Source organism: Jaculus jaculus, chromosome 6 (assembly GCF_020740685.1).
Source record: "Jaculus jaculus isolate mJacJac1 chromosome 6, mJacJac1.mat.Y.cur, whole genome shotgun sequence".
In the NCBI taxonomy this organism is placed as follows: domain Eukaryota; kingdom Metazoa; phylum Chordata; class Mammalia; order Rodentia; family Dipodidae; genus Jaculus; species Jaculus jaculus.
Window position 1 is genome coordinate 155,497,339 of NC_059107.1, and position 23,791 is coordinate 155,521,129.

At 51.4% G+C, this 23,791-nt stretch overlaps 1 protein-coding gene across 1 annotated transcript in view; it reads left to right on the forward strand.

Moving 5' to 3' along the window:
- Positions 1 to 5,501: 5,501 nt before the first annotated feature.
- The window catches only part of Micall1 (MICAL like 1), a 44,664-nt gene continuing 26,374 nt past the window's right edge, over positions 5,502 to 23,791 (forward strand). The window contains exons 1-4 of the mRNA XM_045151424.1: positions 5,502 to 5,647; positions 13,674 to 13,722; positions 14,097 to 14,238; positions 22,739 to 22,827. Coding sequence (XP_045007359.1) covers positions 5,502 to 5,647; positions 13,674 to 13,722; positions 14,097 to 14,238; positions 22,739 to 22,827 — 426 coding nt within the window. The remainder of the gene's footprint in view (positions 5,648 to 13,673; positions 13,723 to 14,096; positions 14,239 to 22,738; positions 22,828 to 23,791) is intronic.

Below are 23,791 nucleotides of genomic sequence, written 5' to 3' on the forward strand. Positions count from 1 at the left end.
ATAGGTGCACCAAGGCTTTTAGCCACTGCAAACAACACCAGACACATGCGCTGTCTTGTTCTGTCTTATGTGGGCACTTTAGAATTGAACCTGGGTCCTTAGGCTTCACAGGCAAGTGCCTTAACTATTTAGCCATCTCTCCAGTCCTAGCTACTTTTTTATTTGTTTATTTATTTTTTAGTTTTTGAAGTAGGGTCTCACTCTAGCTTAGGCTGACCTGGAATTCACTATGTAGTCTTGGGGTGGCCTTGAATTTACAGTGATCCTCCTATCTCTGCCTCCCAAGTGTTGGGATTAAAGGTGTGTGCCCCCATGCCAGGCTCCACTTTTTATTTTTATTTTTTCAAGGTAGGGTCTTACTCTAGTCCAGGCTGACCTGGAATTCAGTATGTCTCAGAGTGGCCTCGAACTCACAGAGATCCTTCTACCTCTGCCTCCCCAAGTGCTGGAATTAAAGGCGTGCGCCATGACACCTGGCTGCTTTTTACATTTTATTACTGTCTTCATTTTAATCTTTTTGGATCCATGTTTGTATCTGGGCCCCTGGGCTCCACAATCTTCCTTCTCTCCAGCTTCCCTTCCCATCTTCAGCCCTTTTCATTGTGACATCTGAATAAAGTGTGTTATTTTATTTTAAATATTTTTAATTATTTATTTGAAAGAGAGAGAAAGAGGAAGGGAGAGAGAGAGAGAGAATAGGCATACCAGGGCCTCCGGCCACTGCAAACAAACTCCAGATGTATGGGCCACCTCGTGCATCTGGCTTTATGTGGGTCCTGGGGAATCGGATGTTTGGCTTTGCAGGCAAGAGCCTTAACCACTAAGCCACCTTTCCAGCCCAAGTGTGGTATTTTAAAAATAATTCTCTTGAATGTGGAATTGTCAATTCCTTGGTTAGTTTGCAGATATGAAATCAGGTGTTGGGGTTACAGGAAGGATCCAGAACCCCAAATTCCCCCACTATAGAATGGAGGTCCCAGGGAGATGGTTTGAGAATGATTTTTATATAGTCACTTTTTTTTTTCAGTTTCCCCTTACTAAAACTTCTATGGGCCACCTGTAAATACCCTCTGCCACTTCTATCTGCTGTATGGACACTTCATGCCATTCGGGGGGAAAAAAATCAAATCTCCAGATTCCATATAAAGCAGCTGGGCATGGCCATGGGTGTCTGTAACCCCAGTGCCCAAGAGGGCAACAACCCAAGAATCCTCACAGTCTGCAGCCCCCGGTGAGCTCTGGAGTGAAAAGAGACTGCAACTCAACTCGGGACCCAGTGAAGAGTGAACTCCAGATGTATGTGACACCTTGTGCATCTAGCTAACATGGGTCCTGGGGAATCGAGCCTGGGTCCTTTGGCTTTGCAGGCAAATGCCTTAACCGCTAAGCCATCCCTCCAGCCCTGGCATAAAGCTTAATTTATTTTGTTTTTCTGAAGTAGGGTCTCACTCTAACTCAAGCTGACCTGGAATTCACTCTGTAGTCTCAGGGTGGCCTTGAACTCATGGTGATCCTCCTATCTCTGCCTCCCAAGTGCTGAGTAAAATTTTTAAAAAATATTTTATTTATTTATTTATTTATTTATTTATTTATTTATTTATTTATTTGAGAGAGAGACAGAGGAAGGGGCAAAGAGAAAGAGAGAATGGGCACACTAGGGCCTCTAGCCACAACAAAAGTAGCTGGTGAGTCAGGCATGGTGGCTCACACTTTTTTTTTTTTTTAGGCTCACACTTTTTTTTTTTGTTTTGTTTTGTTTTTTCGAGGTAGAGTCTCACTCTGGCTCAGGCTGACCTGGAATTCACTATGTAGTCTCAGGGTGGCCTCGAACTCTCAGCGATCCTCCTACCTCTGCCTCCCGAGTGCTGGGATTAAAGGCATGCGCCACCACGCCCGGCCCTAGGCTCACACTTTTAATCCCAGCACTTGGGAGGCAGAGGTAGGAAGACTGCTGTGAGTTCGAGGCCATTCTGAGACTACCTAGTGAATTCCAAGTCAGCCTGGGCTACAGTGAGACCCTACCTTGAAAAACAAAACAAAAGTAGCAGGTGAATTCTGTCTTTCTTTTCATCTTGCAGTTATCCCTTCCTCATAGCCCTCCTCCTGCGAGAAATGTTGGCTGGCAGAATGGGCAATGGAAGGCACATCCCTGCCCAAGTCAGTGTGGGGGGGCTCTGTTTCTTTCTGCTTGCCCTCCCCAGGCCAGCCAGCACTTCCCTGCCCACCATGCCCCACTGTGGGGACCCCAGCTCATATCCAATTTGTTTTCTTGGCAGATCAGGGTCATTCAGTTCCATGTTGTAACACAGAGTATCCCCGCGAGCTCTCAAAGCACTTTTTCTTTTTTCTTCAGTGCTCAGGGCCAGCCTGAGACTACATAGTGAATTCCTAAGCTGCCTCAAAAACACAAAAAATTAAAAAAAAAAAAACCAGAAAACAATGGAGCTGGGGGATGGCTTAGCGGTTAAAGGGGCTGGCTTGCAAAGCCTGTCACACACACAAACAAAAATAAATAAATAAAAATGGAGCCAGCTGTTGTGGCGCACATTTTTAATCTCAGCACTTGGGAGGCTGAGGTAAGAGGATTGCTGTGAGTTCGAGGTCAGCCTGGGGCTAGAATGAATTCCAGGTCAGCTTGAGATAGAGTGAGACCCTGTCTTGAGAAAACAAAATAATAATAAAAAATAAGTCGGCTGTGGTGGCGCACTCCTTTAATCCCAGTGCCAGGGAGGCAGAGGTAGGAGGATCGCTGAGAGTCTGAGACCAGCCTGAGACTACAGAGTGAATAATTCCAGGTCAGCCTGAATTAGAATGAGACCCTACCTCAAAACAAACAAACAACAACAATAACAAAAAACCCAAACCAAAAACAAAATAAAATACAAAACATGGGCCTGGGATGTAACTCGTTGTTAAAGTGCATTCATCACATGCTTCGAGGCCCTGGATTTGATCTCCAGAAATACAAAAACACATATCCATGCATACATAATCAAAAACATTAAAGACCCTCAGCCCTGATCCTGAAATCATGGCCTGACTTGGGCCAAGTGGCTGGATCTGCCCATCTGTCTGTGGCTTCTGAGCTCACCTGTAAACACGGGCGCACCCTCCACCTCACCCACCATTATCTCACCTGACTACCCACAGCCCTGGAACTCAGGCAGAGCAAAGATTACTGTCCCACCTTACAGGGTGGGACATTGGGGCTAGGGAGTGAGGTGTCTGGCCTGCAGTTACCCAGCTCTGGTCATGCTGGTCCTCCCTTCACAACGTGATGAGCTGACCCAGTGCATGGGTTTAGGAAGCCCACAGATGGCTGATGGGGGACCAAGGGCTGTGCTGTGTAAACTTACTAGGGTAGTGGGAGAGACCAAGGTCAGATCCAGAATAGACAGGAGCCCCTGGAAGAGGAGTCAACCATGCCTGGGATTCTTGTTTGGTATATTTATTTATTTATTTTCAAATTTTTATTAACAACTTCCATGATAATAAAAAAATCCCATGGTAACACCCTCCCTCCCCCCACTTTCCCCTTTGAAATGCCATTCTCCATTATATCCCCTCCCCCTTCTTGTTTGGTTTTGAACAGGGTTTCTCTTCCTAGCCTAGGCTGACCAGAAACTAAAGATCCTCTGGGGGTGGGGGTTGTTTGCTTTTGTGTTTTGGAAGTAGGTTCTCACTCCAGCCCAGGCTGGCCTTGAACTCATGTTGATCTTCCTACCTGTCTGCCTCCCAAGTACTGAGATTAAAGGCGTGCACCACCACGTCCAGATTGGTTTTAATGTTTTATTTCATTTATTTTATCTCTTTTTCAAGGTAGGGTCTCTCTCTAGCCCAGACTGACCTGGAATTCACTATGTAGTCTCAGGCTGGCCTTGAACTCACAGTGATCCTCCTACCTCTGCCTCCCGAGTGATGGGATTAAAGGAGTGTACCCACACCTGGTCCCCCACCCCCACCCCGGTAGGGTTTTAGTGACAACCCTGGAAGACATTTGAAGGCCAAAGCGGCTGAGTCAGGATCCTGAGCCCAAGACCCTGATTTAATGTAGGTGCCCATGACCCTGATTTTCTGGAGGGGCAGGAAATGGAAATGGTGGATCAGGGCTGGTGGAGAACCAAGAGCGCTGGACAGGTAATTGGGCCCTGGCAGCCCCTCCCCAGTTTCAAGATGTGTAAACCAAGGTTCAATGACTCAGGGAGCATATGGCTGGGGAGTGGGGGAGCTGAGATTTGAGCCTGGGTTGAGAGGACTCCCAAACCCTGTTCCAGATGACTGGGACTCCATCCTTCCCTCCAGGGGCAGCCCCATTCCTACCAGCTATTGCTCCAGTCAGAGTGATGTCACTGCCGCTGCAGCCGAGCCAAGGCTGATTCATAGGCCTGGAGTGAGTTAGGGGAGGCCTCTGGGGGAGGGGTCCACAGGTCAGTCTTGGAGGGACCAGCAGATGGGCAATGAGGCTGGTGTGGGGGGGGTATTCCAAAGCCACATGTGTACGGCCTATATTCCCCACCAGAGACAGAAAATGCTGGTTTCCCTTGGTACTTCCAGTGGGCACCCAGCCCTGTGCTATTACGACCAAAGGCTAAAAGGACAGGGTCCCAGAAGAATGTGTAACGGGGGGATCCCCGAGTTTACGCTGTGGGTGCAGGGGAACTGGCCACGATCAGCGGGCTAGTCTCCATCCTGTCACCGCATAGGTGTCTGGTCTGATGGTGGCGGCAGAGGGGTTGGTGTGTGTCGGGGGTGGGGGGGAGAGGGCTGGAGCTCAGGGGTGTTGTAGCATGTAGAGTGGGGTGATCCTGGTGGTCATTAGGGGAGGAGGACTTGGGGTCTGCAGGGGAAGCACTATGACACGTTCAGGCCCCGGGGTGGGGGTGGGTGGATTAGTTCAGCAAAGTCAAATCTTGGAGGGGCCCAGAGGGAGGGGGAGGGCTCCCGGGGAGCCGCCGGGTGGTGGTCACGGGGAGGGGCCAGCTTGCAGTGGGCCGTCCCAACTTTCTTCCAGGGGTTTGCCTCCAGGGATCGGGGAGGACAGAGGGGTGATGAGACGCCCGCCGGGGAGGATGGCGGGGTGGGGTGGGGTGGGGTGGGGTGGGGGGTGGGGGTCCGCGGCGGGGGCGGGGCCAGCGCTGGGTGGGGCGCCGGCTCCCCCTTCCCGGCTCCCGGGCGGCGCGGGCGGGTCCCGGGCGGGGTTGGAGGCGGCCGGCCCACACGGAGGGCCAGCGGAGCCGCGGTGAGTAAGCGGCGGCCGGGCCGGGCCGGGCCGGGGCCACGCGGGCGGGCGGCGGCTGCACGGGCAGGTCGGGGCAGGCCGGGCGGGGGCGGCGACGAGCTCAGCCCGCGAGCCCGCAGCCCTCCGCCGCGGCCGGGCGAGGACAGCCAGGCCCCGCCCCCGGCCGCCGGTGAGCGTCCCCGGGAGCAGCCGCAGCCGGAAACCGGCCCCCGGGTGCCGGAGCGGGAGCCCGGGCGTCGCCACCCACCTCGGAGCCCGGGCCATGGCGGGCCCGCGGGGCGCGCTGCTGGCCTGGTGCCGCCGCCAGTGCGAGGGTTACGGCGGCGTGGACATCCGCGACCTGAGCGGCTCCTTCCGGGACGGCCTGGCGTTCTGCGCCATCCTGCACCGGCACCGGCCCGACCTGCTGTGAGTGCCCGGGGCGCGCGGCGGGGCGGGCGGGGCGCTCGGGGCTGGGGACCGCCGCCCCCCTCAGTGACGCGGTGCCCGGCGCCGCCCCGTGGGGGTGGGGGTGGGGTGGGGGGGAACCGAGACCCCCGACCCACGCAGCCACCCTTCCCCCACCGTGTTGCCCTGACCTCGCCCACGCCGCCTCCAACCCAGCCCGACCTGGGGGAGCCTGAGCCCGCCGTGGGGACACTGATTTTCCGTGCCCTCACCTCTTCGAAGGCGCACTGATCAGCCCCCCCACACCGCACCCCTTTTGGGGGGATCCTCCTAAGTTAACCTCTCCAAGCAGACACACTCGAGGCCCCCCCCCTCTTCTGCCATGCAACCCCAAATTTGTAGAGGCTTTGGGTAAGACAGTCCAATAGACTTGACACTTGAGCTGGTGTGAGCAAAAAAAAAAAGACCCATCCCGTGCTTTGGTGAAAGAAATTTACATCTGTAAGGGAAATCTACTGGAAAGTCGCAGAAAGAATGCTGCCCCAGTTAACTTACTACCTGAGAGACCTGCCCGTCTAGCCAGCTTCGGTCCCCTCCCCCTGAACCCTAAACTCCTGTTGCCTTCTTTGGGCCTGGATTCTGTCATCTGACTCGCCAAGTCCTATCTTTTGTGGGACCCCCATGGGGACGTGGATCATTTTTTTTTTCTTCTTTTCAACTGCTTTACATCCGATTCATAACCTAGCCAAAGGACCTAGAAGGGTGGAGGGACGTCAACCCTACAGTAAGGCACAGAGGGGTTGGTTATTCTGTGGAACCCCTTGCTCTGTGAGGACAGTGAACCCTTACTTCTGATTTCCTACTAGGGCACTAGCCCCGATCCTGGTAGGGAGGAGCCCCTAGATTCTGGCTGCTGAATGGTGGGGGGTACACAATCTCCCCTGGCACCTCCTTGATGTGTGCCATATCATGGCTCTGCTGTCCCTAGTGGGGCATGGAAGTGGGACAGGGAAGAGGAGTCAGGCAGGGTGGCACGCCAGAGACTCAATCCCATCGAAAACCACCAATTTATTGCTTCAGGCTGGGAAGTGACCCTTTCCTGTCTGGAGCTGCCCAGTGAGATTCTCCTGGGGAAAGGTGTTCATACTCCCAGACCAGTGGACATGGGGGGGGGGGCCTTCTATCTCTGTGCTGTGCCCTGGGTCCTGGAGCCTCATTCATTCATTCTTCTCATTCACTCACTCATCTACCCTTGAAAGCTCACTGGGCACCCGCTGGAACCTTTCCCAGGACACAGCATGTGGGGGTGCTTTAAAAGGATTGCCCCATTTCAAAGCACCTGGTTTACCTTGTGTTCAGTGGTACAGTGTTGGTGGGGCTCTGAAGAGGGTTTTGGGGGGTGTGGATATAGAGGGGAACCAGGTGACATTAGGTAGGTTGTTGCCTTCTGAGGAGCATGTGACCCTAACTACTAAGGGAGGGAGGCATGGGGGTGGGGCCGCAGTAGAAGAGGCCTCTGGGATTGTACCCTGTATTGTACCTCAGGCTTTAAGGGTAAGGGGTCTTTTTTTTTGGGGCTGAGGACCAGTGCTGAGGTAGGAAGCAAGTCTCCAGGGAGATGGCGTCAAGGTTGATGTCGAGCTTTTGTGTCCTGAACCCTGTAAGCCCCAAGTGCAGGTGCCCTGGTGCTTAGGTTTGAAGCCTGGGGCAAATCACTGGGTCCCTGTAGGCGTCTGGAAGACCTACCTGGCAGCAGAGGGGCAAGGAGGACTGTAAATGGGGTAATCAGCATGCAATTACCACTAGCTAGTATAAGAGGCCCTATTAAGCAGTAGGGGGAGGAAGACTGTGTAACCCCTTCATCTTCAAGGAGTGCTCAAGTCACTGTCCTGTGCTGGACATCGTGTCCAGCCATGCAGACGGAGATAGAAGACAACAATGTAGTATCCTACGCACTGTCCCACACTTGTGGGGCGCCCAGGTGACTAAACAATGACGCCTGGTCAGAATGACCAGAGGGCTGCCCAGGGGAAGACCTTCAGGGAGAAGAGGTGAGGGCTAAGGTCAGCTGAAGGTCCCACCTGAGCAGAGACCCTCAGCCTGAGGGGTGTACAGAGAGCCACAGGTTGTATTTTTTATTTTTATTTTTTTAAAGGTGTGCACCACCACGCCTGGCTCTGATTCTTTTTTTTTTTTTTTAAGTCGGGCAAGGTGGCACACGCCTTTATTTTTTGTTTATTTTTATTTATTTATTTGAGAGCGACAGACAGAGAAAGAGGGAGAGAGACAGAGAGAGAATGGGCATGCCAGAGCTTCCAGCCACTGCAAACGAACTCCAGACGTGTGCGCCCCCCTGTGTATCTGGCTAACATGGGTCCTGGAGAATCGAGCCTCGAACCAGGGTCCTTAGGCTTCACAGGCAAGCGCTTAATCGCTAAGCCATCTCTCCAGCCCAGGTTGTATTATTTTTTGTTGAACCCAAGCACCAAACAACCAGTCCACTAATAGGTTGGACATGTTGTTGAGGGCCTCGATCGGTTGGCTAAACGGGGTGGTGGAGCCACCGAGAGCCGCGTGGGTTTGGACCCAAGAAAGAATGCGGCTGGCGAGACTCTGGAGGGCAGGGTGCTCCTCTCTGAGTCAAGTCCAGGCATCCATTGGCCAAGGGGGCGGGTGCCTGGTTAGACTGCTGATTGAATGGAAGAGAAACAAGCCTAGTTCCTACAGGAGGGTTAGGGAAGGCCTCAGTGATAGGGAGGGAGGGGTGGATTTCTTACTTTTTTTTTTCTTCTGGGATTGAACCTTGGGCTTCATGCATGCTAGGCGAGCACTCTATCTCTGAGCTCCCCTTAGGAGCAGATCTTCATGATCACATGTGACCACAGTGAGGTAAGAACCACCTTGTAAAGTGGTTCAGCCAGGGAGGCCATAGGCTCTGCCAGTGAGGCCCAGTGCTGGCCTAGGTGTTTGTGGGAAGCCGGGAGAGTTCTGTTATGGTGGTGACAGGCTGGTCCATTACACTTCCAGACCTTTTTTTTTTTTTTTTTTTGGCAGGGAAAGGTCTCACTCTAGCTCAGGCTGACTTGGAACTCACTCTGTAGTGTCAGGCTGTCCTGGAACTCATGGCAGACCTCCTACCTCTGCCTCCCTAGTGCTGGGATTAAAGGAGTGTGCCACCACACCCGGCTTTCTTCCAGACATTCCTAAGCTAGCCTTTTTTGGTTTTGGTATTTTTTTTGTTCATTCATTTATTCATTTATTTATTTGAGAGCTCCAGACAGAGAGGGAGAGAGAGAGGGAGAGAGAGGGAGAGGGAGAGGGAGAGGGAGAGAGAATGGGCGCGCCAGGGCCTCCAGCCACTGCAAACAAACTCCAGATGCATGTGCCATCATGTGCATCTGGCTTATGTGGGTACTGGGGAACTGAGCCTCGAACTGGGGTCCTTAGATTTCCCAGGCAAGCGCTTAACCACTAAGCCATCTCTCCAGCCCCACTTTCTTTATCATTTATTTATATGCACATATATGTGTGTCTTGAAGCTGAAAATGAACAGTGCTTTTGTGTGCCACTTTGCATCTGGCTTTACGTGGGTGGCTTGAGAATTGAACTCAGGCCAACAGACTTTGCACACAGACTCCCCAGTCCCCATTTCTCTCGCTTTCTTGAAGTCATGAACCATGTAGCTTTCATTTTTTTTTTCCCCACAAGGTAGGGTCTCTAGCTCAGGCTGACCCTGTCATGTCAGGGTAGCCTCAAATTTACGGTCATCCTCTTGCCTCTGCCTCCTGAGTGCTGGAATTAAAGGTGTGCACCACCACCGCCCAGGTCTAGCTTTCATTTTTATTTATTTGAGAGAGAGAATGGGCATGCTAGGACCTCCAGCTGCTGCAGATGAACTCCAGATGTATGCGTCCCCTTGTGCATCTGGCTTATGTGGGTCCTGGGGAATCAAACCTGGGTCCTTTGTCTTTGCAGGCAAACGCCTTAACCACTAAGTCATCTCTCCAGATCCCCCCCTTTTTTTTTTTTTGGTTTTTTGAGATAGGATTTCACTCTAGTCCAGGCTGATCTGGAATTCACTATGTAGTCTCAGGGTGGCCTCGAACTTACGCTGATCCTCCTGCCTCTGCCTCCCAAGTGCTGGGATTGAAGGCGTGCACCACTGCACCTGGCTTGCAGCTTTCATTTTTCTGCCTTCATCTCCCCTAGGACCAGACATAACTATGCAAGCTTCTGCAAACTCAGAAAGATCTATGTTACCAGCACCTAGATCTTAGGGAAAGACTGAGATGGCGTGGGAGGAGAAGTTGGAGGCAAACTGTAGTATCCTGTGGGTTTTCACAGATTCACAGCGTTTGTCCCACTTCTTCATTCAGCATGCATTTGTAGAGGAACTGTACTGGCAACTCTGTAGTGGAGCAAGGCAGGCACCATATGATTCCCGCCTTCGAGGAACACGTCTGAGGAGACCAGACAACCAGCCCAGGCAGGTGGCTTTGGGTCAGTCTTGGGACCAGCCTATGTCAGGCTGGTGTGTCTCTGGCTCAGTGTCACACACCAGGAGGCTTTAGCACAGAGAGGTTAGCTGGCTTTCTGAAGGTCACTTTAGGCAGTGCGGAAGCGAGGGCAAGGTGGGTTTGCTTGTGTGCCCCGTCTTGTTCTGGAAGCCTGCCCTTTACCACCGCGCCCAAACGCTGCAAGCAGGGGCCAGATGGGGCAACAGAGGTGGGAAAAAGTGCTGACCTGGCCAGGGTCTTGGTGACAAAGCCCACCTTGGAAGAGCAGGCCTGGGATCCAGGCCTGCAGGTGCCCCGCCTGCTTGTTCTCCAGCCAGCTCACTCAGCTCTCTTGGCTGCCGTTTTTGGCCAGAGAAAGGGGGGAAGGCTGCAGGCTGGACTGTGTACCCAAGAGGCCTTGGGGAGGAGGGCTGAGCTGCCTCCAGGAGAGGGGGGTAGATAAAGCCAGCACCCTGTGGGAGGTCCCGCTGCCACTCACCTGCCCCACTTTAGAAGCTGGAAAACCCCTCAACGCTCCCACTGGGGAAGCTGTCTCCAGAAGTGGCCTGGCAAGGCAGAACAGCCATCCTGCACCAGCAGCTCTGGAATATATTCCATTTCCACTCTGGTTCCAACCTGTTCTTCTATTCATGGCCCCATTAAGAAAAACATTCACAGGCCGGGGAGATGCTCAGTGATGTAAAGTGCTTTCGGTATAAACATGAGGACCTGAGTTCAGATCCCCAGAATGCGCATCATGTGGTGCTCACGCCCGTGATTCCAGCCCTGAGGAGGTAGGTAGGGATTCCCTGGGCCTCATTGGCTAGCTGAATCTCTGAGCTGTGAGTTCAGGTAAAGATCCTGTCTCAAAGAATAAGGTGGAGGGTGATTAAGGCAGTTGGGCTGGAGAGATGGCTAAGTGGTTAAAGCACTTGCCTGCAAAGCCTAACAATCTACATGCACCTGGAATCCTTTTGCAGTGGCTAGAGGCCCTGGCGTGCCCATTCTGTCTTCTCTCCCTGCTTGCAAATAAATAAGTAAAAATACTAAAAAGGGTGTGGTGGCGCATGCCTTTAAATGCAGTACTGGGGGGGGGGGTGGGCAGAGAGATAGGAGGATTGCTGTGAGTTCAAGGCCACCCTGAGTGTATACAGTGAATTCCAGGTCAGCCTGAGCTAGAGTGAGACCCTACCTTAAAAATCAAAATAACTGGGTTGGAGAGATGGCTTAGCAGTTAAGGTGCTTGCCTGCAAAGCCAAAGGACCCAGGTTCGACTCCCCAGGACCCACGTAAGCCAGATGCACAAAGGGGTACATACATCTGGAGTTCCTTTGCAGTGGCTGGAGGCCCTGGTGAATTCATTCTCTCTCTCCACCTGCCTATTTCTGTATTTCTCTCTCTCAAACAAATAAAATAAAAATAAAGTGTTTTAAAAAATCAAAATAATGATATTGTATATATGTAAGTACAATGATTATGATGGGGAGATAATATGTTGGAGAATGGAATTTCAAAGGGGAAAGTGTGTGTTGGGGGGAGGGAGGGAATTACCATGGGATGTTTTTTTATAATCATGGAAAATGCTAACAAAAATTTAAAAAAAAAATCAAAATCAAAATAAATAACTAAATAAAAAGGCAGCCAATGCTGACCTTGGCCTTTGCATGTACATGCACCTATCTACACACACACATACAAACATGCCCATTACAGGTGCATGAATGTGAAAAGAATTATCCTGGGGCTGGGCTGGATTTGGATTCTATGCTTGGCATGGCTTGTGTGGGTCTGTGACATGCAGTGGAAGGGGCAGAAGTAGGGGCTCCCGGGGGGGGGGGCATGGCTTCCCCTTTTGAGTTTCAATGTCTGTATTTGTGAAACGAATTGCTGTGAAGATGTAGGCTCAGCTCTGGTCTAGGTAGGATGAGGCCAGTCTACAGATCCCTTGTATCGCAAGTATACATCTTGGTCTTGTGGCCTGTTTGCCTCTGACTCCTGGGAAAGTGTGTAGAATCCCGGGGGGGGGGGGGCTTGGGGTAATCTGGGACTTGAAAGCTTCCCAGTTGGATGCCTCAGGGCCAGGAGCTAACTCCTGCCTCCTGCCTGATGGCCCTCGCTCCATTTGCAACAGCTTGTTACCTCAAAACCCTTTCTATCCTTGCACTTGTAGCCTAGGCTGACCTGGAATTCACTCTGTACTCTCAGGGTGGCCTCGAACTCATGGTGATCCTCCTATGTCTGCCTCTCGAGTGCTGGGATTAAAGGTGTATGCTCCCACGCCTAGCAATAAAAATAAAATTTTTAAGAGGTGCTTGCAGCTGAGTGTGGTGGCGCATGCCTTTAATCCCAGCACTTGGGAGGTCAAGGTAGGAGGATCACAAGTTTGAGGCCAGCCTGAGACTACAGAGTGAATTCCAGGTCAGCTGGGCTAGAGTGAGAGACCCTACCTTGAAAAAAAAGAAACAAAAAACAACAACAACAAAAAAACAAAAACAAAAAGCCGGGCGTGGTGGCGCACGCCTTTAATCCCAGCACTCGGGAGGCAGAGGTAGGAGGATCACCAAGAGTTCGAGGCCACCCTGAGACTACATAGTGAATTCCAGGTCAGCCTGAGCCAGAATGAGACCCTACCTTGAAAACCAAAAAAAAAAAAAAAAAAAAAAAAAACAGAAACAGAAACAACAAAAACACCAGAATTTATTTATGAGAGAGAGAGTGGGAGAGAATGGGCACACCGGGGCCTCTAGCCATTACATACAAACTCCAGATGCATGCATCACCTTGTACATCTGGCTTACGTGGGTTCTGGGGAATCGAACCTGGGTTCTCAGGCTTCGCAAGCAAGTACCTTTAACTGTTGATTCATCTCCCCAGCCCTGACCCATCCTTTTTTTAAAAAAAATTTTAAATTTTTATTAACATTTTCTATTATTATAAAAAAAATCCCATGGTAATTCTTTCCCTCCCCACCCCCACACTTTCCCCTTTGAAATTCCATTCTCCATCATATTACCTCCCCATTACAATCATTGTACTTACATATATACAATACCAACCTATTAAGTACCCTCCTCCCTTCCTTTCTCTTCCCTTTATGTCTCCTTTTTAACTTACTGGCCTCTGCTACTGAGTATTTTCTGTCTCACACAGAAGCCCAATCATCTGTAGCTAGGATCCACATATGAGAGAGAACATGTGGCGCTTGGCTTTCTGGGCCTGGGTTACCTCACTTAGTATAATCCTTTCCAGGTCCATCCATTTTTCTGCAAATTTCATAACTTCATTTTTCTTTACTGCTGAGTAGAACTCCATTGTATAAATGTGTCACATCTTCATTATCCACTCATCAGTTGAGGGACATCTAGGCTGGTTCCGTTTCCCAGCTATTATAAATTGAGCAGCAATAAACATGGTTGAGCACGTACTTCTAAGGAAATGAGATGAGTCCTTTGGATATATGCCTAGGAGCGCTGTAGCTGATGACCCGTCCCTTTTGACTGCGCTCATGCCTGTCACTTCCTCTGTTGACCAGTGCTGTCCTTTTCTGGCAGAGACTTCCATTCACTCTCCAAAGACAATGTCTTCGAGAATAACCGTTTGGTGAGTACTCAGACAGATGGAAGCCCAAGGGCCGTGTGGGGGTGTGGAGGAGGGCAGGAGTCACCCTAGGTTGCTGCCTTTGAAGTGTGTGTGTGTGTGTGTGTGTGTGTGAGAGAGAGCGTGTGTGTGTGTGTGTGTGTGTGAGAGTGTGTGTAGGTCCTAGAAACGGTCCTCTCCCCACCCCACACTTCCCTTGCCTGGAGTAGCAGGCTTGCTCTTCTAGGCCTTTGGGTGGGGCCTGGGGAGGTCCTGAAGCCAAGGGGGAAGTTCCAGTCTCCCCATCTTGGGGCGTAAGTCCTTGGGGAGGTCTTACTAACACCGCCTCCTCGCCACGGTTGTTTCTGCTCCCATCCTTGTGCCTGCCTCCATCCCAGGCCTTTGAAGTGGCTGAAAAAGAGCTGGGGATCCCTGCTCTTCTGGACCCTAATGACATGGTCTCCATGAGTGTCCCCGACTGCCTCAGCATCATGACCTACGTGTCTCAGTACTACAACCACTTCACCAGTCCTGGCCAAGGTGAGAGGGGACCCAGCCCTCAGGGAGCCTGCTCTGCAAGTTTCTCCTCCTTGGTTCTGAGCTGCAGTGAAACAGCCGAGGAAGCAGGCTGTCATTCCTTAGCTGAATATTGATTCACTTACTTCAGTGTTTATTGAATGAGATAGCTCTGGCTGGGTGGGGTAGCTCATACCTGCAATCCTCATACTTGGAGGCCAGGCCAGGGGAACTGCTTGAAGTTTGAGGGCAGCCTTGACTACATAGTGAATCCCAGGTTAGCCAGGGCTACAGGATGAGACCCTGCCTCAAAACAACAACAAAGGGCTGGAGAGATGGCTTAGTTAAGGCGCTTGCTTGCAAAGCCAAAGGACCCAGGTTCAATTCCCCAGGGCACCTGTAAGCCAGATGCACAAGATGGTGCACGTGTCTGGAGTTCATTTGTAGTGGCTGGAGGCCCTGGTGTGCCCATTCTCTTTCTGTCTGCCTCTCTCTCTCTCTTTAAATAAATAAATAAATAAATAAGTAAATAAATAATATATATATATATATATTTTTTTTCTTTTTTTAAAAAATTTTTAGTAGCATTTTCCATGATTATAAAAAAATATCCCATGGTAATTCCCCCCCCCCCGCACTTTCCCCTGTGAAATTCCATTCTCCATCATATTACCTCCCCAAAAAAATATTTTTTAAAAGAGGAAAAACAAGAACAACAAAGACAGCACTGCGCTGGACCTTAGGGATACAGCTGGGAATGTGGTGGCTACTTTACCCTGGGGGGAGATGCGTAACAAGCTCAGATCTCAGAAAACGAACCAACTAAAGCCAGCACAAACGGTGAGCACATTGGTTGTATGAGGTCACCGCCTGTGCCACCTGCATTTCCTGACTGCAGTCATGTCCTAGGACTTTTTCCTCTAGCAAGATGGTGGCCTCTCCTGGGTCTGTTGTATACCATCTTCACAGAGCTGGCCTGTGGGAACCCAGATTCTAGAGCCACTGTGTGTAGGAGGGTGTGTCACAAGGCTCTGTGCTGGAGTCAGGTGGATGGCTGTCTTGGAGCAGCTGGGGCTCCCATTCTGCAGACAGGAAATGGGCCCAGAGAGGGGAAGCGACAAGCTTCAGAGACACCGCAGGGCTGGAGAGATGGCTCCAAGGCTAAAGTGCTTGCCTGCAAAGCCTAGCGGCCCAGGATCAATTTCTCAGTCCCCATGTAAAGCCAGACGTACAAAGTGGCATGTATATCTGGAGTTTGTTGGCAGCAGTTAGAGGTCCTGGCACACTCTCCCTCTCTGTCTGTCTCTCTCTACTTGCAACTAAGAAATAAGTAAATAAATAAAGAGCACACAGCAGAGAAGCTGACGAGCTGGGATGAAGATCCAGGAGTCCTGAGTCCTAAACCCTGGGTTGCTGCTGCCTGCAGGGCCCAAGTGGCCCCACTGCTCATGTTCCCTGCCTCTGGGAGAACCCCGCCTGCCTCTTGAAAAAAAAAAGTATTCTATGGCTGGGGAGATGGCTGAATACTTAAGGCACTTGCCTGCAAAACCTAAGGACCCATGTTTAATTCCCCAGATCTCACATAGGCCAGACGCACATGTACACAAGGTAGCATGTGTGCCTGTAGTTGGATTGCAGTGGCTGGAGGCCCTGGGGAGCCAACTCTCTCTGACTCACTCTTGCTTTCTCTCATAAAAAAGCCGTTCCGGCCAGGCTTGGCACACACCTTTAATCCCAGGATTTGGGAGGCAGAGGCAGGAAGATCACTGTGACTTTGAGGCCACCCTGAGACTATATAGTGAATTCCAGGTCAGCCTGGGCTAGAGTGAACGCCCCCACCAAAAAAAAAAAAAAAAAAAAAAGTTTGCTTCAACAATGACCAGATTCTGCTCTGTTACATGTAAGGTAGCTGTCTCATTTTTGGCATCTTAAGTCCAATGTTTAAAATTTCTATGGCACATAAAATCAATTGCTATTAAACAAAATAAAATAAAAAAAAATAGCTGGGTGCAATGGTGCACACCGTTAATCCCAGCACTTGGGAGTCAGAGGTAGGAGGATTGCCATGAGTTCAAGGCCACCCTGAGACTACAAAGTGAATTCCAGGTCAGCCCCTGAGCTAGAGTGAGACCCTACCTTGGAAAACCAAAACCAAAAACAAAACCAGACAAAGCCATTCTGTTGGGCTTGCTGCCAAACAAACAGAAACCCATGGTGTTCTGGTGGGCAACCAAGAGCCTTGGCAGTGCAGTGGCCTGTAATGTTTTGGGGGCATCAGGAGCCTCCCTGGCCAACAATTCATTGGGATGTATCCCACCTCTGGCACTGAAATCATGTGTAGTTAAAAAAAATTTTTTTTTAATTTATTTAAGAGCGACAGAGATAGAGAGAGAGAGAATGGGCACACCAGGGCCTCCAGCCACTGCAAATGAACTCCAGACGCGTGCTCCCCCTTGTGCATCTGGCTTATGTGGGTCCTGGGGAATCGAGCCTCGAACCGGGGTCCTTAGGCCTCATAGGCAAGTGCTTAACCGCTAAGCCGTCTCTCCAGCCCTCTTCTTTTTTTTTTCTTTTAAATATTTTACTTATTTTACTGAGAGAGAAAGAGGGAGAGTGAGTGTGGATACACCATGGCCTCATAACACTGCAAACTAATTCCACACACATGCACCACTTTGTGCATCTAGATTTACCTGTATACTGGGGAACTGAACCCAGGCCTTGAAGGTTTGCAAACAAGTGCCTTTAACTTCTGAGCCATCTTTCCAGCCACTAAGCCTTCTTGCTGGTCTTCCTGTCCTTGCTCATTTCCCATCCACTGGCCTATTCTATCCTGCTTGCTTTCATCTATGCAATAGTTTCTGCCAGGCCACCTACCCTGCCTCTCCAGGGCCACCTGTAGCCCCCTACCTCCCAGGGGGAGAGAGGGACCAGAGGTTGCATTGTGTGATGTGGAGGGAGACAGGGACCAGAGCTTGCATCATGTGATGTGGAGGGAGAGAGGGACCAGAGCTTGCATCGTGAGATGTGGAGGGAGAGAGGGTCCAGAGCTTACATCGTGAGATGTGGAGGGAGAGAGGGACCAGAGCTTACATCGTGTGATGTGGAGGGAGAGAGGGACCAGAGCTTGCGTCGTGAGATGTGGAGGGAGAGAGGGTCCAGAGCTTACATCGTGAGATGTGGAGGGAGAGAGGGACCAGAGCTTACATCGTGAGATGTGGAGGGAGAGAGGGACCAGAGCTTGCATTGTGAGATGTGGAGGGAGAGAGGGACCAGAGCTTGCATCGTGAGATGTGGAGGGAGAGAGGGTCCAGAGCTTGCATCGTGAGATGTGGAGGGAGAGAGGTTCCAGAGCTTGCATCGTGAGATGTGGAGGGAGAGAGGGTCCAGAGCTGGCATCGTGAGATGTGGAGGGAGAGAGGGACCAGAGCTTGCATCATGAGATGTGGAGGGAGAGAGGGTCCAGAGCTTGCATCGTGAGATGTGGAGGGAGAGAGGGTCCAGAGCTTGCATCATGTGATGTGGACGGAGAGAGGGTCCAGAGCTTACATCATGTGATGTGGACGGAGAGAGGGACCAGAGCTTGCATCATGAGATGTGGAGGGAGAGAGGGACCAGAGCTTACATCCTGTGATGTGGACAGAGAGAGGGTCCAGAGCTTACATCATGTGATGTGGACGGAGAGAGGGATCAGAGCTTGCATTGTGAGATGTGGAGGGAGAGAGGGACCAGAGCTTGCATCGTGAGATGTGGAGGGAGAGAGGGACCAGAGCTTGCACCGTGAGATGTGGAGGGAGAGAGGGATCAGAGCTTACATCATGTGATGTGGAGGGAGAGAGGGACCAGAGCTTACATCATGTGATGTGGACGGAGAGAGGGTCCAGAGCTTGCATCATGAGATGTGGAGGGAGAGAGGGTCCAGAGCTTACATCATGTGATGTGGAGGGAGAGAGGGACCAGAGCTTACATCATGTGATGTGGACGGAGAGAGGGTCCAGAGCTTGCATCGTGAGATGTGGAGGGAGAGAGGAATCAGAGCTTACATCATGTGATGTGGAGGGAGAGAGGGACCAGAGCTTACATCATGTGATGTGGACGGAGAGAGGGTCCAGAGCTTGCATCGTGAGATGTGGAGGGAGAGAGGGTCCAGAGCTTACATCATGTGATGTGGACGGAGAGAGGAACCAGAGCTTGCATCGTGAGATGTGGAGGGAGAGAGGGTCCAGAGCTTGCATCGTGAGATGTGGAGGGAGAGAGGGACCAGAGCTTACATCATGTGATGTGGAGGAAGAGAGGGACCAGAGCTTACATCATGTGATGTGGACGGAGAGAGGGTACAGAGCTTGCATCGTGACATGTGGAGGGAGAGAGGGTCCAGAGCTTGCATCGTGAGATGTGGAGGGAGAGAGGGACCAGAGCTTACATCATGTGATGTGGACGGAGAGAGGGTACAGAGCTTGCATCGTGTGATGTGGAGGGAGAGAGGGACCAGAGCTTACATCATGTGATGTGGAGGGAGAGAGGGACCAGAGCTTACATCATGTGATGTGGACGGAGAGAGGGTACAGAGCTTGCATCGTGTGATGTGGAGGGAGAGAGGGACCAGAGCTTACATCATGTGATGTGGAGGGAGAGAGGGACCAGAGCTTGCATCGTGAGATGTGGAGGGAGAGAGGGTCCAGAGCTTGCATCGTGAGATGTGGAGGGAGAGAGGGACCAGAGCTTACATCCTGTGATGTGGAGGGAGAGAGGGACCAGAGCTTGCATTGTGGGATGTGGAGTAAGAGAGGGACCAGAACTTACATCATGTGATGTGGAGGAAGAGAGGGACCAGAGCTTACATCCTGTGATGTGGAGGGAGAGAGGGACCAGAGCTTACATCGTGTGATGTGGAGGGAGAGAGGGTCCAGAGCTTGCATCGTGAGATGTGGAGGAAGAGAGGGACCAGAGCTTGCATCATGAGATGTGGAGGGAGAGAGGGACCAGAGCTTGCATCGTGAGATGTGGAGGGAGAGAGGGTCCAGAGCTTGCATCGTAAGATGTGGAGGGAGAGGGTCCAGAGCTTGCATCGTGAGATGTGGAGGGAGAGAGGTTCCAGAGCTTGCATCGTGAGATGTGGAGGGAGAGAGGGACCAGAGCTTACATCATGTGATGTGGACGGAGAGAGGGTCCAGAGCTTGCATCGTGAGATGTGGAGGGAGAGAGGGTCCAGAGCATACATCATGTGATGTGGACGGAGAGAGGGACCAGAGCTTGCATCGTGAGATGTGGAGGGAGAGAGGGTCCAGAGCTTGCATCATGAGATGTGGAGGGAGAGAGGGACCAGAGCTTACATCATGTGATGTGGAGGAAGAGAGGGACCAGAGCTTACATCATGTGATGTGGACGGAGAGAGGGTACAGAGCTTGCATCGTGACATGTGGAGGGAGAGAGGGTCCAGAGCTTGCATCGTGAGATGTGGAGGGAGAGAGGGACCAGAGCTTACATCATGTGATGTGGACGGAGAGAGGGTACAGAGCTTGCATCGTGTGATGTGGAGGGAGAGAGGGACCAGAGCTTACATCATGTGATGTGGAGGGAGAGAGGGACCAGAGCTTACATCATGTGATGTGGACGGAGAGAGGGTACAGAGCTTGCATCGTGTGATGTGGAGGGAGAGAGGGACCAGAGCTTACATCATGTGATGTGGAGGGAGAGAGGGACCAGAGCTTGCATCGTGAGATGTGGAGGGAGAGAGGGACCAGAGCTTACATCATGTGATGTGGAGGGAGCGAGGGTCCAGAGCTTGCATTGTGAGATGTGGAGGGAGAGAGGGACCAGAGCTTGCATCGTGAGATGTGGAGGGTGAGAGGGTCCAGAGCTTGCATCGTGAGATGTGGAGGGAGAGTGGGTCCAGAGCTTGCATCGTGAGATGTGGAGGGAGAGAGGGACCAGAGCTTGCATCGTGAGATGTGGAGGGAGAGAGGGACCAGAGCTTACATCCTGTGATGTGGAGGGAGAGAGGGACCAGAGCTTGCATTGTGGGATGTGGAGTAAGAGAGGGACCAGAACTTACATCATGTGATGTGGAGGAAGAGAGGGACCAGAGCTTACATCCTGTGTTGTGGAGGGAGAGAGGGACTAGAGCTTGCATTGTGGGATGTGGAGTAAGAGAGGGACCAGAGCTTACATCCTGTGATGTGGAGGGAGAGAGGGACCAGAGCTTGCATCGTGAGATGTGGAGGAAGAGAGGGTCCAGAGCTTGCATCGTGAGATGTGGAGGGAGAGAGGGACCAGAGCTTGCATCGTGAGATGTGGAGGGAGAGAGGGTCCAGAGCTTGCATCATGAGATGTGGAGGGAGAGAGGGTCCAGAGCTTGCATTGTGAGATGTGGAGGGAGAGAGTGTCCCGAGCTTGCATTGTGAGATGTGGAGGGAGAGAGTGTCCCGAGCTTGCATCATGTGATGTGGAGGGAGAGAGGGACCAGAGCTTGCATTGTGAGATGTGGAGGGAGAGAGGGTCCAGAGCTTGCATCGTGAGATGTGGAGGGAGAGAGGGTCCAGAGCTTGCATTGTGAGATGTGGAGGGAGAGAGGGTCCCGAGCTTGCATCATGTGATGTGGAGGGAGAGAGGGACCAGAGCTTGCATTGTGAGATGTGGAGGGAGAGAGGGTCCATAGCTTGCATTGTGAGATGTGGAGGGAGAGAGGGTCCAGAACATTAAGCAGAATCATTTCTCAGGAACTCAGGGAGATCATAAAATAATGAAAAGTGGAAAGGAACAGCCACTGTAGATGTGCTGTCCAGGATGGCTTTTGAAGAGGGGATATTTGCACTGAGCAGGAAGAGGCAGCCTTGTGAAGATGTGGGATGTTTCACAGGCTCAGGGCAGCATGGTGTCGTGCATTGCCTGGTTAAGGTGGAAGGGAGGAGGAAAGGGGATGCCTTGGGGAAAAAATTGTAGGGACTTGCCTAGCTGCTGGTCTTCCAAACCTTCTGATCATGACTCAGTAAGAAATATATTCTCTGCCACACTCAAGTTTGTGTACATATATGTAACTAAAGCAAGTTTTAGAAAATAATTCTTCCCCATGTAAGATTTTTTTGTTTTTGTTTTTTCTTTTTTTTTTTTTTTTAAATATTTTTTGTTCATTTTTATTTACTTATTTGAGAGTGACAGAGAGAGAGGGAGAGAGAGACAGACAGAGAGAGAATGGGCGCGCCAGGGCTTCCAGCCACTGCAAACGAACTCCAGACGCGTGCGCCCCCTTGTGCATCTGGCTAACGTGGGTCCTGGAGAATCGAGCCTTGAACCGGGGTCCTTAGACTTCATAGGCAGGTGTTAACCGCTAAGCCATCTCTCCAGCCCTGTTTTTGTTTTTTCAAGGTAGGGTCTTGCTCTAGCCCAGACTGACCTGGAATTTATTCTGTAGTCTCAGGGTAGCCTCAAACTCCAAGAGACTCCTCCTACCTGTGCCTCCCAAGTGTTGGGTTTAAAGGCATGTGCCACCACACCTAGCTTCCATATAAGATGTAATATCCTTTACAGTGAGCAGATGTTTTCTGTTTCGCTTAAATGGGCTGGGTGCTATTTACCACATGAACTCAGCACCATTCATGGACTGGGAATTGAACCCTGGTTAAGTAGTATTGCAGACTACAGTAAGGAACTTGTGTTGAATAATAATAATGTCTATTATTATTATTATTTGGTTTTTCAAGGTAGGGTTTTGCTCTAGCCCAGGCTGACCTGGAATTCACTATGTAGTCTCAGGATGGCCTCAAACTCACAGCAACCCTCCTAACTTGGCCTCCTGAATGCTGCAATTAAAGGTGCATGCAGCCACACCTGGCCAGGGACCTTTTTTTTTTCACGGTAGGGTCTCGCTCTAACTCAGGCTGACCTGGAATTCATTATGTAGTCTCAGGGTGGCCTCGAACTCATGGTGATCCTCCTACCTCTGCCTCCGAGTGCTGGGATTAAAGGCGTGCGCCACCACGCCCGGCCCAGGGACCATTTTTGAAGTACACAAGTCTTTGGAAGTTGGGTTTTGTTTTACTCCTTTGGTGCAGAGGCGCTCAGCATTTTACATGCTGTACCAAGGACGAGGGAGCTGGTCTCAGGGGAGCTCTGGAGAGGGGGGTATGGGTTTCCTCTGTTGAAGGCCTGCTGACAGGGCTCACTTGGGGACAGATAGGTGACCCTAGGGTGCAGGCCACTTTCCTGAGTCTTCAGGTCAGCACCTGTGTGTTCTTCTCTTTTTCTGCCTTCACCCCTCTTCCTGGGTGGGAAGGAAGCTGCCACATGCTGGGAATTCTGTTGTGCGTGAGCGAGCACTCACCCTGTGCCACAAACTGCCCACTGTCTCCCTTGGAGGGAGGCTCAGCAAGGTCGAATGGCTTGCCTTTGGCACGTGGCTTGAGAGTGAAAGTGTCCCTTGGTCTGGGTGACCGGGAGGCTGCAAGCTCTGATTTTGGGCCAAGCTGGTGCTTCCAGGGCTTGGGGATCTGCGCCTGTCTCAGGGTCGTCTTCCCTGTTCTTGCAGCTGCCATCTCACCACCCAGAAATGACTCAAAGCCCCCTTCCTCACCATCCGCAGCACCCACTGTTTCCGAACCAGGAGACAACGCTCAGGTAGGCAGGCAAGTGGGGTGGGGAGGACGGGCTGGGGACAGCTGTCACTGCAATGACTATCACAGGAGGAAGCTATGTTGTCTGTCTGCCCCATTGGCTTTGTGACCTGGGGCTCCCCGGCCAGCCCAAGGCGGGAGCTGGACGCCAGTGTCATTCTGCAGCTGGAGTCCTCATTCCTCTCCAGCAACCCAGTGGGCCTGGGGCAGAGAGAGAGAGGCCTCCCGCTGACCTGACCACCATGGGGCTGTCGGGAGGTGTATGCATAATCCTTGAGTCAGTGATCTCTCATTCCTCCAGCATCCTAGGCCCTGGTGTGCAGATAGGAAACTCTGGCTCAGGGAAGTTCCAAGGTCACTCAGCAGAGAAGTTGGGGATCCACCCTGCCCTAAAGACGTCAACTTTTCACATGCTTTAGAGAGGACCAGGGCTAGTGACGAGGGAGGCTGAGTGGACTGAGGCTGGCCGGGGTTAGCCAGTGGGGAGCCGAGGGCCTGAGATGTGTTCCCAGTCAGAGCACCAGCCACTAGAGGCACTGTAATTTAGCTGCAGTTTTTATTTATTTGTTTATTTTAGAGAGAGAGAGAGAGAGACAGAGACAGAGATGGGGGAGAGAGAATCGGCGCACCAGTGCCTCAGCCACTCAAATTGAACTCCAGACACTTGCGCCACCTAGTGGGCTTGTATGACTTTGCGCTTGCCTCACCTTTTGTGTCTGGTTAACGTGGGATCTGGAGAGTCAAACATGGGTCGTCCTTAGGCTTCATAGGCAAGCACCTTACTTAACCACAAAGCCATCTCTCCAGCCCTTAACTGCAGTTTTAATTAATTAATTAAATTTTAAAAATTTAAAAATTAAATTAATTAATTAATTAATTTGAGAGCGACAGACACAGAGAGAAAGACAGATAGAGGGAGAGAGAGAGAATGGGCGCGCCAGGGCTTCCAGCCTCTGCAAACGAACTCC